At 37.6% G+C, this 18,018-nt stretch overlaps 1 protein-coding gene across 6 annotated transcripts in view; it reads left to right on the top strand.

The window, feature by feature from the left end:
* The window catches only part of CD96 (CD96 molecule), a 629,135-nt gene that overhangs the window by 43,634 nt on the left and 567,483 nt on the right, over positions 1–18,018 (top strand). For all 6 annotated transcript variants that reach the window (XM_044072718.1, XM_044072716.1, XM_044072717.1 and 3 more), the window contains exon 2: positions 1,387–1,737. In XM_044072718.1, coding sequence (XP_043928653.1) covers positions 1,387–1,737 — 351 coding nt within the window. The remainder of the gene's footprint in view (positions 1–1,386; positions 1,738–18,018) is intronic.

Here is an 18,018-nt window from a genome sequence, read left to right as displayed (position 1 = left end):
TGTGTGTGTGTGTGTGTTTGTGTGTGTGTGTGTGTGTGTGTGTGTGTGTGTGTGTGTGTGTGTGTGTGGTGCAATATACAACACTGTCAACATAACACCATTATCTACTTGTCATCATGTCTAGTTACAAGATACAAAGAAATCTCAATATAAAATCCTCCATTGAAAAGTGAATTTTTTTCTAGTAAGTTAAGACCTTGGAGTCCTATATATTAAACAGAGAGGGGCTAAAGGGAATATAGTCATGTGCAATATAACAACAAACTTAAATCCCTGGGCATTCCCTGGGTAATCCTTTTGACACATAGTATCTCAAGTATTTTAAATTACAAGAGTATCATATTCATAAAAAGGTGTTGATTTACTTTGGAAGTTGGTGACATTTTCAGAAGTATCATTTGCCCATTGATACTGAAGTGGCTTCATGCAAATTCATTTATCTGCATTCCTTGAACAACTTCCAATACTAGCATCTGCAGCTGAAAATTCAGTTCATAGCAAGGATTCTTTTTTTTTGAAGCATGTATGGAGAAAATTCATTTTTTATATTTCTGATGTTCACAAATTGTACAGTAAGCATGCTTGCCACATGGCACAGAGGGATGAAACACTTACAACGACCCACACAACCCATGCAGACTAGTAGCATTGGTGGTGGAGGAAACAGGTTATTGGGAATAATCTTGAATCATCAATGCCTACTTACTAATCCTGTGGGGAACAAATCTACTGCATTAGCAATGTCAACTGGGTGGTGGAGATTACTTTTGGAAGATGTCAGGTGGGTTACCTGTTATGGCAGATAGAAAGTGAGTAACACTGAGTGAGGGGGAATAGCATGTGCAGAAGAATGCAAGCATCTTTGCAATCAAGCAGCCATTACATAATCCAGAAGGTATTGGGTAGTGGCTAGGATGAGAAGGGTACCATTGCAGGACAGGCACCTTGTCTATCCCTAACACTTGGCTCTTCCCTTCAAAGAAAAATAAAGTGGGTAAATAGGGTTTCCATAATGAGAACAAATGGTCTGTACTGCTCTTGTTCAGATCAGGAATGTGTGGCTCTCACTCCTGGAAAGAATTAATGGATTGATAAGGCACAGGAAAGGGGAGGCAGTGGGCAAGTCCCATAGTGTGAATACAAAAAATACATTAAGAAATGCTTAACATTTTACCAAACGTGATTACACCATCAGAGTTCCACTAATAAAATAAGTGACTTAAACAACCATCTCTGCCAGAAAAACAGAGATAAAGCAATCAATTACAAAATGCAAGTTTTCATTTACAAATGAATAAGAAAAGTTCACAGCTGTTTAAGCCGCAACATTTATTTTACGCTTAGAAAATTAGGCTATACTAACTTTCTGTATGTGTTACTCCTTAGGTATCCTTGAAGAAAGAATTGCATGTCCTGAAAACATCTCTGCATTACTGGGAAAAAATGTGTCCTTAAAATGTGTTCTTGAAGCAAGAAAAGAAACCAAACTGATTCAAACGCAGTGGATGAAACAGAACAATGGAAAACGTTTTATGGTGGCAATTCATAACCATCAGCATGGCACATCATACAATAAGTCCATTCCAAACACCATGTTATTGATTCAAAACAATCAATCATCCACTTTAATGCTTAGTAATCTGAAATTCTCTTTTAGTGGGACATACTGGTGTGAATTTGTTACTTTTCCAAGTGGTATTCTTAGTTCCAAAATAAACCTTAGCATAGAAATTGAAGGTAAGTGTTATTATGTTTCATGTTTTAATTATAACTATGACATAATTAAAATGAGTTCTTTCATAGCCTGTGATATGTTGTACAAGAAGAACAAATAAATTGTAAGAATGTAATAAAATCAGCAAGCACAGTTAAAGTAAGAACATAATCGAATATAACGTTATAAAATTTGGCGTAACTGAGTCAGGTCTATCACCTTAAAAAGTTGTCTAAATAAACTATGAATGTATATTTAATGTATTTATTCCACATTACAGAAAAAAAGAAAAAAATGGGCTTCTTCTTTGATACTGTCAATGCAATATATCTGTGTATTTGTATCTTAAAGGGCAGTGCTCCCCAAATATAGAGTTTTACTTATCACAGAAAGATTTCACTTCCCTTTAATCCATCTACAGTAGAATATGTATATGTGTATATATATATATATGTATATATATATATATATATATATATATATGTATATATATAAGAAAAGAAAAATGTGATTTAAGTTATTTCTTTCCCAATTTCTCAAATTTATCTGATTTAGCCTTTTGCATACCAGACTGAATTTCTATAAAACCTTCATAGCTAGTATTCATAGTCAATCTGTGTAGTATGTAGTGTGGTTTTGCACTGAAAACAAGATTCTACAGCTAGGTAGTAAATCCTAAAATATAACTAGTATAAAGGAGTGTAAAGGGGGACATGCAAGTACACCAACAAATAAACAAGACTTGCTGGAAGGATAAGTCCCTAACTAAACATATGACCAGTCTATGTCAAGATAAGTGCTACTTTCTCTACTATTAAGGCTAGTCTTTATGACTGGATGGGCATTCAGAAATTTAAATGTAAGTTACCATGTACAATCCTGCTTGACCTGGGAGGTGAGTACTTGTTAAGTCCTTGCAAGGGGCAGCAAGAACTTCTAAGGGTGTCTACCTAAAGGTGTAAATGGTTAGGCAACTTATGGATCACATGATGCCTTGCCTAGTATTGTTCCTATGTTTTTGTGTTCCTTTACATAACAGTATGCAAATGAAGAAACACTGTATAATGAGATGCAAATAAGGAGCACTGAAATTATGTTGCTGTTCATAGTCATCAAGTCAAACAGTTGCATCTTAGTATAAAGGCAAAAGGCACACCAAAAGTTGTGGTGGAATTGCTGAGAGCCAGCAGCACCAGTAGCACAGCAACAACTGCTTCATCTTAGGCCTCCACCAACCACTCATAAGCACATCACAACAGCAGGCAATATGACCAGAAAGTATACAGATGTAGAATTATGTCACATCGAATTATGGAACAGTGGCTCCTGGACCATCACAAAGTAGAATGAGACATTGTACATGTGTTGGTTTGCTTGATTGCCCCACAAACTGGATCATGAGCAATGCATAGCCTACCCATATCAGTAGATACCAAGGGTCTACTTCACGTTGTCGAAGGCCGACAATATCAAAGCTGATATTGTCGGCACCAGATTAGCAAAGCAAAAAACATCGAACATTTAAACGGAAAGGTATGTTTTTATTTATTTTTGTTTTTAGGCATTTTTTTTTATCTTTTGATGTTTCAGAATTCGATGATATGGTGTCAACCATATCAGATTCAATATACTGAAACTTCGATAAGATAATATAGACACGATACCAAGGTATGTGTAACTCTTACCATTCTCACTATAGCTATCTTGCAGACTCAAACACAGGATGTGGTGATCATTTCACAGGCATTGGCCTGTAGAATACTTGAGTCATTCCTTGATAAGTTGATAATATGTGGATGATCCTGTCTGCTTCTCCAAGATGGCAGTGGAGAGAACCACTACCTTGCATAGCTTTAATGACACTGGTTGTCTCTGCAAAGACCTGTAAATCACAGACTGCACCCAAATGTCAAAAAAGTCACATCATTGTGTCTGTAGACAGCATTATAACAACAGCATACAATTGCTAGATAGTGTCCAGTGCACATCATATTATAATCAATGTATCTGCACAGTACCTAGGTAGAGCAATCCCATGTATTACATGCAAGTGATCTATATTGCCATTTCCTGTACAGGGACATACCACAGAGCCTAGAGAATAAGTGCAAAAACACGGGTGCACCTGCATGTCTATAGTCACACACAGTATGTATACCTGTCTCGCACCCTCCCTGTATATGTCTACTGTGTTACAAGTGATGAGGTATATGCCCTAGAGCTCTGACTGATGACAACCATACAGAACTAACAAAGTACTGTTAAACACAAGTTTAATACCAACTATGCCCAAACAATAAACACAGTGCAGCAAGTACTTGGTGCCAAGGCACACCTAGGGGAACCTGTAGCATGTCTCCTGACACTGCGTGCAATGTCTTTTAAGATGCTACACATTATGATAATGAGGTAGCCAGCAGTCCAGCCATTAAACACAGGAGGGAATGCACTCCCAGAAGCTGATCTTGTCACAGTGTCCAGTGAAACATCTATCAGCAGTGCCAACACAGACGACAAAAGCCACCAACCTGCGGCCATATGAATTCCCCAGAAAGAGTTAAGCACAGTATATAGTACTGAATGTGAAGTGATAGTTTCTAGTTCACCTTTATGGATCCTGACAAACACACAGTGGTATTTAAAGGCTACACTGGGCAGTACATAATTGAATCACACTGTGCAATGGACATACCACTTACACCATACAGGAGGGAGGGTGGTGTGGATCACCGCCATTATCATTTGCACAGGTGCCTAGGGACACATGGACATATGACTCTATTCAACCTCGTGAGTGGGGGTTACCAGTTAGTGGTGGTGGAAGATGTTATTTCCTCTGTGGACTGGTTGTTGGAGCTGCTATGTGCCTGCACAGTGCTGCAACTATGATGACTAGATGCAGTGGGAGTACAGGCCCCATTGGATGGTAATATCATGGCAGTGGTGGAACATGAAATGAGGGTGGATCACTATCAATGTGCTCCACATAGTTGAGTCCTCTCCTCACAAAATAGATATACCTGTTTTCTCTCCAACATACTTTGGATTTATTTGTTTCTTTAGAGTGTTCCATTGCTGACTGTCTCCCTTTTCCAACTTTCCTGTACCCTTATTCCATCTCTTTACTGGTACAAATAAGGTGACCATCTTACTGGACACTGTCTAAGAGTTTTTAACCATTTGCTATATTTTGTTCCCTTGCCTCAATTTGCAGCAGATTTTCAAAGCCGGTGCGTACCTGAGCTATCTGCTATACTCCTCATCTGCGTTCTCAAGGGCCTGGACAAGAGATCATGACAGGACTACCTTACAATCGTCATTGTTTGTCATCTATGTCACTCTGCTTCACTTAGGTTATTTCTTTTCTACCTTGCATATATCACCCAGAAGAACAGTTACCTGCTTGCCCTCACAATATATCCCAGCGTAGTTATTCATATCTATCATTGTATAACTTTATGTTGTTATACCATTTGCTGATGTAAAGTGCATCTCCATTAATTCCATCCAAAGTTTCCTCATTTTAGTATTTCCAACAGCATGTATTTTATTTTACTTGCCTTAGTTGAACCAGTCAGTGTGTAGAAAAGGAGTGACTTCATTTAGGACATTACAACCTTAACAAAACAAATTAATTAGGTCACAGATTCCACATACTAAAGAAAGACAGCAACCATGTATTCATGGACTTGAAGCTAGGATCAGACTTCTGTGGAAGCCTGCCAAGTAAGTAGATGAAAATATTCAATTGCAGATGAGTAGCAATAACACAGGGGAATAAACTGCTGCCTGAGGCAGTTTAGCAGGGTATTTGGAATTAAAACTTAGTGCATTATCAGAAGTAAGAAATTTAGCAACGTTTCCTCGCAACATTCTAAACTACTATACAAATCTGTTTTGGAGTAATTGTTTATTACATCAGCCATCATATCATATACAGTCAGATCCCAAAGTTGTATGACCTCAGAGTAGGTATTATAACAAATGAGGTATGTAGGGGGTAAATACCCTCACATGTATGTAAGGTGTGTGATACTTTTACCCCCCCTTTGCAGACATAATTTCTCTGTTAGGTGGCCCTGGCCAAGGCAGGAATAAATGCAAGAGTAAGAAAGCTCAGCCAATCAAATAGCAAGCTGCCTTTTTTACTCTAAACCAATAGGGAATCTTAAGGCAAATTAGGGTGCTCTTTTCAGATCAGAGAATGAAAGAAGTCTAATAACTGCAATAGACATTAAATCAGAAAGGTGAGGTCATTGTGATGCAACATTAACAAGGGGAAATGAATTAACAGTGCATTTATCCATATAAAAGCCAACAAATTACTTCATTAAACATGCTAAGCACAGTAACCAGTCCTGTATAAGTGGCGATCAAAGGCCACCAAAGAGCACTTTAAAAGTCACTGGTCCTGTCACCGCACTCTCCCTCCTTAAACATCCCCATACTTCTCATACCTTAATCTACTTTCTGTCTTTAACTCACTCTTCTCACTAGCTCTCTCTAATCTTCCTTGACTACTCTTACTACTGTCTTCTAAATTCTATTAAGCAAATTGCCTCAGAGAAACATTCTCTTGTAATTGTCTTGCCTTCATGCAACTACGTCATGATAAAACTGGGTTTTTGTAACCACTTACCCCAAAAACTATACTCATCTTAATATCATATTTCTTTTTATACATCTTGAAATAGTTATGCTATACTCCTGATTATTGACACTCTATAACATTGTATTGCTACTTAATGCCTTGTAATAATCCTGTAACATTGCTGTTTAATGCTAATTCATAATGAACATTGTATAATATGTTGGAGCTTTTCTCCCCGGGACTCCGCTGAAAAAGGGTTGTTCAGCTCAGTAGGACAATCCCGGTCAACAAATGTAAAATAAAATAAATAAATAAATAAAATACAATCAAAGTCTGAAGGAAGAAAGTGTAACTGAAAAGCACATCCAACTTTAAATTGCATGCTTATTACATCATATTTAGCTACTTTTCCATCAAAATAATACCATTTTTCAACTGGGTAGAACATGGATACAGGTGATCATTTTCAGATTCAGTCTGTAGAAATATACAATTTGATAAAAATTGATAAAAATAGAACACTAAATGTATTAACACAGTTAAATATACAAAACTTGAAGAGTATATGTGAAGTAATGAAATGAGATAAGTAATATGCATCTTTGCCTTATTGGGAGCTATTTTGCCTTTGTTTGAAATGAACAATCCTTATCTGTTTGGAAAGGTGAAGATGATAAATCTACAAATGCTTTTGGCTGTAGTTTATAGGGAGCTTTGGCTTTTCTTGGATACATTGGCTGTAATTGGGAGAGTGCATTTAATCTGGGTTAGAAAAACTCCTGTAGATGCATTAGGGGCTTTGTTGTTGCAAAGTATCCTCTCCTGTAAGGGCAGTGAGGTGACTTTTGTCTGATTCCAAAAATCATGCATTTTATTTTTTCGGTAGTCAGGGGAAGTTTGCTTTGTGTAAACCAGTATAATAACAAGTTGCAATCATTCTCTAGATCATTTTTTATGGTACAATAATAGGCGTTGGCCTGTAGAGGACCATGTTCTGGGATAGCTTAGCTGGGAGATTTCTGAACAGGGAACTGGGAATAAGGCTAATTATTGCCAGACACCTTTTGGTGTGGGCAGGGGAGAAGGTCGGGGAAGATTGTTATATCTGAACTTTAAAGCATTTGTGTGTAAGGAACCTTTTCTTGAACCACGGGAGTGAGTCTATTGTGAAACTGGCTGCAATAAATGATTTATGGTCTTGATGTGATCCTTTATCATGTAAAGCATTTACAAGTTTATTGATATAGCCAGAATATTTTAAATTGTTGTCTGAATTTATGAAAATGTGAAATTGCTTTTAGATGTGCTGGCACTGGTGGTTCGCACATCTGTGGAGCCACTAATGAGAAGCAATAGTCTGTGGTGTGAAATTTGTTATGGGTCTGTCAAAGGCTTTGCTGAGATCAGTGAATACTGCACCTGTCTCGAAGGTTTTGTCCATATTTTGTAGTGTTACTATATTATGTCCTGACCAACAACCATGCTTGTGTAGAAATCATATTTTACTTTTAATATAATATTTTAGTTATGCACAGAAGAGTTTTTGCAAAGCTCATTCCCAGAGTTGGAAGTACTGGAAGAGTTCTAAATTCATTTGTATTCTCTGATTTTGGAAGTTTGGAAATGAGTTTAATTACGGCTTATTTCCACATCTGGCATGGCATTATTGGTGAGGCAGAGGTCATAGACGGTGAAATGCAGGTGTGATATAGTCTTTCCACAAAACAGTAAGTGATTGCAAAAAGCCACGTACTTCTATAATTTGATGTGCAGTGGTTATGATGTCTTTGAAACATTTTAAAGGAAAATAGTATTGTAAAAACGTTGGGTTTAAGTGGAGGGATGGAATGCTGGAAGTGTTGGGGAGGTGGGCAGGAGGCTGGAAAACTTATGAAGGGAGTGATTTGGGAGCATTGGGCCTGAGGTTGTAGTTACTCTGTCAGATTTTATGGGATTGGAGGACCATTATGGGATCTTTGACTTGTAAGTAACCAATAATGCAGTTAATAAATGTTCAAAATTGTTTTTGCTTATTTTTCAGTGAGTCGTGTTTTGTTTTGTTTTAAGGGAGTTTGTTTTATGCCTCCTTGTTGCCTTTTGAACTCCGTTTGTTATCAAAATGAATATTTATTTGTTTTTTGGTGGTAGACTGGAGTTAACTTGTAGAGACATTTGCTTTTCAGATAGTCACTGATTTTGGTTATTTTTAAGTAGCCTTGACAGTTTAAGAAAGTATTTGTTTTTTATATGTAATGCCATATTTGTTAGGGCTAAAGCAAATTTGTAAAGGATAATAACAGTAATAATAATGATGATGGTCCAGGCTGTTTTGGAGAGACTCTCTTTTAAATCCAAAATTTTTCATAAGATTTTGGTTGGAAGGTGGTTACTGTATGTGGAGTTTATAGATACTAAGTTTCAGCATGCATCTAAACCTATTAGCACAAGAAATTTGGCAAAGCCAAATATGTTGGGGGACAAAGGTCCCAAAATAGGAACACATTTTTTTAATATTGCTCTTATAAACTTAGAAAGCTGCTAGAATAAAAGGTTATGTATTAGCATGTAATCCACAAAATGAAGCAGCTTTTCAGGCAAAACAATAAAGCCCTGAGCAGGGCAAGATTAGAAAATTGTGAAAAAAACCCACAGATGGCTCAGCACACTTCAGTTCACTTTATTCCGCAGAAACACAGCACTAGTAGTTTGAACAGCCCACATCTCAGGAAGTAATTTTTAAAATGAAAACGTATGGTGGAGCGTTAATGTGCTGTGTTTCTGTGGAATAAAGTGAACTGAAGTGTGCTGAGCTATCCGTGGGTTTTTTTCACAATTTTCTAAGCTTGCCCTGCTCAGGGCTTTATTGTTTTGCCTGAAAAGCTGCCTCATTTTCTAGATTACAAGTTTTATGATGTTCAATGGTCAATTTTTTCTGCAAACCACAGGGGTGGCTATGGGCTCACCCTGTGGGGGTAGTTTTGCAAACTGCGTGATGGCACAATTGGAGCGGCCCCTGTTGTTTAATAATGAAATGTTCCAACAAAATGTCGTATGGTACACTAGGTACCAGGATGACATGTGTTTAATATGGAAAGGAGCAGCGGACCTGATTAAGGCCTTTATTCTGAACATAACAGGTATGACAGAATTTTTAGAATTCACATACAATATTGGACATGACAGTATTAATTTTTTGGATGCTACATTGATTAAAGATAGGATTAATGCTAAATATAAAACTGTAATTTATAGGAAACCTACCTATTCGAACAGTTTCTTACATTTCTCCAGCTGCCATCCCTACCACCAGAAGAGGGCTGTAGTCAAAGGACAGATGGTTAGGGCTGCAAGGATGGTTTCAGATAATACTGATTTTATGGAGGAATGTGAACTTTTGAAAACAATGTTTATCAGAAGAGGATATCCAGAAATATTTATCAATGAAATTATGATTGAAGTAAAGGCCAAGAGAAGATCAGGACATTTTAGTCCCTTATTAAACAACAATAATTATAGTATTATCATAGCTGATTTTGGACAAGAGAGCATTAATTTGACAACACAAACTCATAGCTTGAGTCTCAACTTCTTATTCACATATTCCACAGACTATAAAGGAATAAGAGAAATTTTTGTTAAAAACTGGTCTATTATTTTGGAAGATAGTGGGTTGAGTAAGAAGTTGGGCTCAAACCCGGGGTTTACATACAGAAGAGGGACAAATTTGAAGTGTCTTTTAAAGAAAAAGAATAGTAATAAGATGCCTTTAGGTATGATAAAATGTGGGGCCTGCAATCAACGTAAATTTATAAAATTAGGTAAACAAACAATAATTAGAGGCAAGTCATATACTATTAATGGAACATATAATTGTGACTCTAAGGGGGTGGTATACCTCGCAATTTGCCAGTTGTGTACAGCATATTACATTGGGAAAACAGAAAGAAAAATCAGGCAAAGAATTTACGAACACCAATATTGGATCAATAGAGGTGATAATTTAAATGCTTTAGCAAAACATGTTAATGAAAATCCTGATCATAGTTTTTCATATACTGTATTACAACAAATCAGAATTGATTCAAGAGGGGGGCCATGGCAGTTGAAATTAGAGGAGTATGAGCTGATGTGGCAGATTAGAACTGCAGCACATAAACCACCAGGCTTGAATGAATATGGATCAATTAAAAGCATTTTAAAGCTTAAAGCTTTAAGTAGATGATATAATGGATTTACAATTTGTGAATCTTAGTAGTGGAAAAGGTGTTTAGTATTCCTATTATGGACAATTTCAAAATTCTGGCTAGATTACAAAATTAAAGACCTATATATATATATATATATATATATATATATAAAGTTCACAAAGGCTTCTAGCTATTTTAAAGTATCTTAAAATATTTGAAATGTTTTAAAATAATTTAGGACAATTTATTTAATTGTTATATGGTTACTAATATGGAAGTATATGTTTTAGTATTATTATAATGTGATTATCTGTGAATTTAATATGGTTTTAATATGTTTAAATGGTTTAATGCATATAGTAATTGATGCAATGGCAGTACATATATTATGTATACAAAAAAATGTTTTAGCCTGTAGTTATGTAGCTATATGCCCTTAAGGAACCTAATTAGGTAGGATAATTGAATTATTAATAATTATTATTAGTTGACTTTGTATAAAAGGTGTAGTTTCTCAATGATTACTTGTTTGAAGAAGTTGGGGCAGAGACCCCTTTGAAAGTGCTTACAAGTATAGTAATAAAATCTGTTTTTATAGCTGTTGGTCATTGAGTCAAGTTCTATTGCTGCTGCTTGGAACCTTGCATGCTTGGTTTCAAAGTTGTTAAGTTTTTTACACAGTTTGTTGGATTACAAGTTTTATTTGGAAGCTGCTGTGAATTTTGTTTTGTTTTTTCTTATGTATTAGCATGCTTTTTCTCAAATGTGGAGTCAGAAACTCAAATGCCTATCATTGTTTAGCAACTTCAATCCTCAATTATTTTCCAGAAAACAACAAATTTTATGAAGAACAGACCAAAATATGAGACAAAAATTTGGGCATTCTGCAAAAAGCTGTACATTTGAGAGGTATGATCCATGGATAATGTGATGGGGCAGTGGTAACTGAAGTAGGGAGGGCAAGAGTTTGATATCCGAATATTTGTTTGCATATTCACTAACAGCAGATCTAGGAGGGAATTGCTACCTGATTTGTTACTTGTCTAGTCATTTCTGTAATAATTTGTGTTTGTGTAAGGGCAGATAGAAGATCATTTATATCTGTGTTATCTGGTCCAAGGAAGCTTAGATTGAAATTTCCAAAGTGTATAATTTCTTTACTAGGGTTTATAATTTTTAATTTTTGTTGAAGTATGTTTTCCTTTGTGAAGTTAGCAATGAAGGGAAAGTAAGCAAATGACAAGGGATTACTAGGGACATGGTGGAGTGTTTTACTGTGTATCTTTGTAGTTTGCTAATTGGGACCATACTCAACTGTAAAGTAGTTTCACCCATAGAAATATTTTAATGTTGTATTTGGTTAGGATTAGTGTCCCACTCTCACTTCTTGTACCTGGTCTAGGGTGAAAGAGGTAAGTATAAGAGTGCTTGTTTTAACCCATAAGTCTGTAATCCATTATATATTTAGGTTTGTGGTCAAGAGGAATCCCTTGCTTTGCTGAAGTTTGTCGAGTAAGCTGCCTGTTTTAATTATTGCTATTGGGCTCTATGTGCATGGATATGCTATGTTGGTTAAAGCACTGAGGTAGTTGTGACCATTAACTGAGCTTGATAAACCTGTGTAGTAAATATATATTTATGAGTGAGGTTAGAAATAGTGAACTTAATATGTTTTAGCTTATTAGGCTGCAGGGTTGGCTTTTTCTTTTGCTGGTGGGGTGTGTGACATTGATAAGAGGTTAGTATACAGCTGATTGGCGAGGTAGAACAGTTGTTTAAGATGTAAGGAGGAATGAGTGAGTTTACATTGAGTTTTGTATGATATTAGGAAGAAGGAGTGGGTTTACACTGAGTTGTGTATGATATAAAGAGGAATAGGTCGGTTTACATTGATTTGTGTATGATAGAAGGAGGGATAAGTTCATAGGTTCATAGGTGTTTACTAGGCTAATGACGACAAGGGCCTTTTTAAATTTAGCCATGCATTCCAAATCTCTGACAAGTTCTGATACCCTTGATAAGTGTAAGCAGGGGTTTGGGAGATGAAACATTTACAAGCTAGGACCTGGGAGATGAACCACTTGCAGGTTGCCTGTGTCCATGAGAGACATAGGTGCCAAACCAGGGATGAATTTCCTGTTCCCATCCAATTGTCCAGGTTGCACTTGAATTGAGTTAGGGAGGAACTCTGCTTCACATGGATGGGGAGCCAATTCCGTAGATGGGGTAATCTCTGGGATACATACCTGTCTCTCTATCAGGTCCTATTTATATCACAAGCAAGGTTGAAGTCTTTAGAATGAGTAATTCTGGTGCTGTTTGTTTTGTGGATATGCAGGAAGTCCATCAGAGTGGGGTCTGACAATGCCCTGTATGTCAGGCATAGATCTCCCATCAAAGGCTTGTAGGAGATAGAATACAGGTATAGAGCCTTGAGGCAGTCTGCATAAGACATTTTACTTAAGCCCTGTATTCTTTTAGTGAGGAACCTCTGTGGACGTTCCAATTGTTGGATATGCCTGGTTAGATACCTACTAAAGGGGGCATTGTACTCAATGATAGGTCTGATGAATGCTGAATACAGTAGAACAATGACTTCCTTGGACTTAGATGCCATACCTTTGTTTATAAGTTGTACAATATAGAAGGATTTCCTCACTACTGAGTGGGTTTACACAGAGCTGTGTATGATGTTAGGAAGAATGAGTGAGTGAGTTTCCACTGAGTTCTGTATGATGTAAGGAGGAATGAATGATTTACATTGTCAGACAGTGTGTCAGGTAAATTATTATAGTACTGATGACACTTGGAGTGGACAGATGGCTTGTTTATTTCTGTTAAAGTTGCCAGGAAGAGTAGGATGCTTAGTATGAAGAGAAGTGGAATAGCATACATTACAGGGGAAGAAGTTGTTATTATAGAAGTGGATTAAGAATGTACAGGATGGTTACATATGTAAGTTATTGCACTGCATATATTCCTGTGGAGCATTGTGATAGAGGGACAGATATTGTGAATGCTGCCTTTTATTCTTTGTTGGTATGTAAGGTGTAGTTAGGATCGGTGCTTTTAGAAGGTGTTTTGATGTTGTAATTTTACTTGAATATAAAGAACCGATTTGACAGCTAAGGAGTAATGCCACTGTACCCCCTGGTTTAAATGAATTCATTACTATAAATAGTATTTTAAAATTAAAAGATGAATTTGTGATTTCCTAAGGGCTTGTACATATGGGGGTATTTGTAAGTAGGAATTTTGATGCTAGATTTCAAAAACAGGCAAGGTTTTTATGTGTGTAGGTGCTTATATGTGTATAACTTTATATTAGATGTATGCATTGTTTTAAGGATTAATTGAGGTATGGATTTTTTAGTCACATGACTTAACTGCTGTATTTAAGCTTAACTGGATTTTTAAACTGTGTTCTGAAGAAGTCTGACATTGTTCTTACGAAAACGCTCAACATTTGGAATAAACTGGTGCTTGGTGACGTTTTTCACTTCATTTTATTGTTTTTCTAAGTTTTGTTTTCTGTTCTTTATCAGAGTGTGTGTGTGTGTGTGTGTGTGTGTGTGTGTGTGTGTGTGTGTGTGTGTGTGTGTGTGTGTGTGTGTGTGTGTGTGTGTGTGTGTGCACACATGCGTGTCTGGGATGGTTTAAAGGTAGTGATCCCTGGTATGGCTAGGGTACTGGGAGTGGAAGAGAGTGACAGGGGTTTCCTAAGCTCCATCTGTAAGTCTGATAAAATTAGTCTATGCATGCTCAATTTCCAGACATGAGGGAGGGTAGAAGTGTAGAAATTAACAACTGGTAGCAAATAATGACAAGACAATTTTTTACTTAGGTATGAATTTATAAGTAAAAAGAAAAAAAAAGGTATATGGGGGAGAGAGGAAACAAATTAACAGAGAGAAGCAGTTGGTCCTTATCAGGACAAGGTAAGTACAGTTTAGGGGGTTAGCCTGTTTAGAAGTGAAGTTGATCTCCCACAGTCATTAAGAATGCAATTGGTGACTGACCCCAATATTTAAGTGACAGGCAGTTCTAGAATCTTGTGGGGAGTGGGAAGCTAGTGAGCAGGAACATCCACCTCATCTACTTCCTCAGCAGTCACTTAAACAGTGGTACTGCATTAGCAAGCACACAAAATAAGACAGAGCAATCAATAATAATAATAATAATTGACTGCAACCAACTACTAGAAATATAGGTACTATTCAGGACCAATTTATTTTTATCAGTCCTGTACAGGGAAGAATGTGTGCACAAGACCTGATAGCAGGGAATAGCAGCAGTTATACATCCCAATTTCCAGATGTGTAAATCTGCTGACAAAGAGAGACAATCATGTTTACAAAGGTGGATGTAGGGTAGGGGTCATAGGAGAAGACAAAATCATGCTTGTAGGTTGGCAAGAAGAACTAGATGGGTTACAGAACGAGACAGAGAGAGAGAGAGAGAGAAGCAGGTTTAGAATTTAGAAGGTATGAAAAGATGGGGTGGATAGAAGGAACAACAGCACAGGTATGGACTTGGAATAAGACAGCACTGAGCAAGAGGCATCAATAACAACAGTGATGGGCTAAATAACAAGTAACTTTTCTACAAATACATAGTATTCTACAGTACGCTTTCTAACAGAGGCAAGTGACTTGTAGCCATCAAAGTGCAAATCCCCATAGACAGAGCCCCATACCATATGCTAGCAAGCTATAGGTCACTGTCTGTGTCCCAAGAATCCCATAGCTCATGCCTAGATCTACTGGAAACACTCAGCAGTAAACCAAATATTCTATTCATGAAGGCTTTATATACAACTGTATAGACTGGGAAACATACACTGCATCAAACTTGCAAGCACGATTCTTGAACTTTATTAACACAAATACCCTTGACCAGAAAGTGCACATACCTACTGGAGGTTCAAACATAATGGACCTGATACTCACCAATAAGGGAGAGTGCTGCTCACCCCCTTGTGGCATGTCCACACTGGTAAGGTCAGCTGTTTTCTTCTAAATAAAAATCAACTCAGTGACCCCAGCAAACCTTGTAACACTTCAGAACTATTCCAAAGCAAACTACATTTTATTAAGACAGTTTGTCAAAATTATTGCCCCTCCCAATCCCAGGTTCCCAGCAACTTATGCATAATTATTCACAAAGCTCCCGTACAACCATGTAAATGGCTGTATAGAGGTGCTGTACCTACTAGAAGTAAGCCCGAGACAAAGTTTAAAAGTAGTCCTAACCATAATAGGGTATATAACAAAAGGGAAAACAAGTAATGGCTAAAATCTAGAAGAGGAACTCCCATAATGTGAAGAGCTTTCTAATTAAACTAAACAGGAAACAAAGAGGACTAATAAATTCCAACAAGGCCAATTACAAGGCCAAGATAGCCTCAAAGGCTAAAGACAACCACAAGGCCTTCTACTATGTCCATAACCTCAAAGACAGCACACAGCAGTGTACCAAACTGGTGACCATTGGTACCCCCTTCTGTGTGCAAAGTGACATAACATATCTCCTAGCTGACAAATTCAGTTCAGACTCTCCCTTTTCCTCCCCCATTAAATACCTACTAGCATAACCATCCAACTATTAGCACGGAACAGATCCTGGCAGGGTTCGAAAAAAGCCAAAAACTCAAGACTCAGTGGCCCCCAACAATATCCTGGTCTCCAAAATAGTTTGAAACATGACCCATCAGGACTACCTGAGCCACTTGTCAATTATAGCCTGAAAACTTGCTTTGTAACATGGGAATAGAGGACTGCAACAGTTATTCCACCTTCACAAGGATGGACAATCAACTGACTTTGGAAACTACAGGCCCATTAGTCGGATTAGTCTAATTTGCAAAGCTATGGAACAAATTATAATGGAAATTATCAACAAAGACATAGGTAACCTTCAGACACTGGACCAAACCTGGTTTGGCTTTATCAGGGGAAGGTCATGCCTAGTAAGCCTGGTGGACTGCTTTGAGAAGGTCACCAAGGCAATGGATGAGGGAGAAAATGGTGCATATCACCTACCTGGACCTGGCTAAGGTGTTCAGTACAATACTCCACTCAGTATAGTTGACAAACTCAATGAACTGGGCATAAACCCCTACATAACTGCCTGGATTCCCAGTTGGCTCACAGTAGGACAGGAAGTCAAGTTTGGTGAGACCACCTCCACTAAGAGACTGGTAATCAGAGGTGTACCTCAGGGTCCCATGCTGGGACCAGTTTTATTTGGCATCTACTTCTCAGAGGTAAATGCTAATGTCAAGGGTCTTTGACTGACCAAGTTTCTGGATGAATGCAAATTGTGAGCTATCATAGATTTCCCCTGTGACAGAAACATCTTACAAGAGGGTGTAATATAGACAAAATAACTGCTGCTATAGTCACAGATTAAAACAGAATGCCAAGAAATGCATTATTGTGCCTTTTGGGAAAAAAAGCTACCCCGGATAATTACTACATTGATGAGACACCCCTGAGAGGCTCATTAGACAGGAATCTGGGAACATATCTAGACAATATTCTGACCTCTGACCAACATGTGGCCAAGGCAGTAAGAAAATCATTCTATGTCTCCCAACTACTTATAAGTAAGGACATGGTTTCCAGATCCAAGGAAGTCATAGTGCCACTTTATTTGCCCTTATCAGACCCATCATTGAGTATAATGCCCCTTTGGCATGTACCTAACCAGCCATATGCAGCAGTTGGAAAGCCAACAGAGTGTTCTTACCAGGAGAATCCAGGGTATAAACACATTGCCTTATATGGACCATCTTAAAGCCCTGTCTCTACAGCCAGTCTCCTACATGTTCCTGACATTTGATCTATGCCTGACATATGAGGCATCTTTGAATCCAGCTCTGACAGATCATTTGCACATCCACAAAATGAGCAACACCAGAACCACTAGATCTAAGGATTTAAATGTCACTTGCAACATAAATAGGACATGTTGGTGAGCCAGATATGTTTTTCAGAGGATCCCCATACTCTGGAACAGGCACCCCATCCAAGTGAAGCAGAGTCAATCCCTGCCCCTATTTAAATGTAACCTTGACTAATGGATGGGAAATCAGAAATTCACCCAGGGTCTGGCCACAACATCTCTGAGACAGAGGCAGACAGTAACTATACCCAAACTAACATGCCCCCCAACATAACCACTTCTATGATAAATGATTGAAAGACTAAAGCATCGAACATCAATTCCTCGAGACAAAAATATTGAGCATTTTTATCATTGAAAGCTGACTTCAAATCTCAGTGCATCAGAATGAATAATTGACCAACTGCTGCAACATTGCCATCTTACATGTTACTTTTTGTATGTATAACATGTTCGTAGTAAATATATTCATTCCATCTGAAGTGCAGCCTTAGTGGCTTCTATTGGAGTAGTTTTAGGCATGGCAAACATGGAGGAAGCTGTAGTGCAGACAGATGATATACCAGAAGACTATATCTCATGGTTGGCTGGAAAATGCTTGTGTATCCTCCTAGAGGTGC

Source organism: Protopterus annectens, chromosome 5.part0 (assembly GCF_019279795.1).
Source record: "Protopterus annectens isolate FY-2018-M chromosome 5.part0, PAN1.0, whole genome shotgun sequence".
NCBI classification, from domain to species: Eukaryota; Metazoa; Chordata; order Ceratodontiformes; family Protopteridae; genus Protopterus; species Protopterus annectens.
The sequence above is the reverse complement of the archived record's forward strand: the minus strand, read 5'-3'. Positions and strand labels throughout refer to the sequence as shown.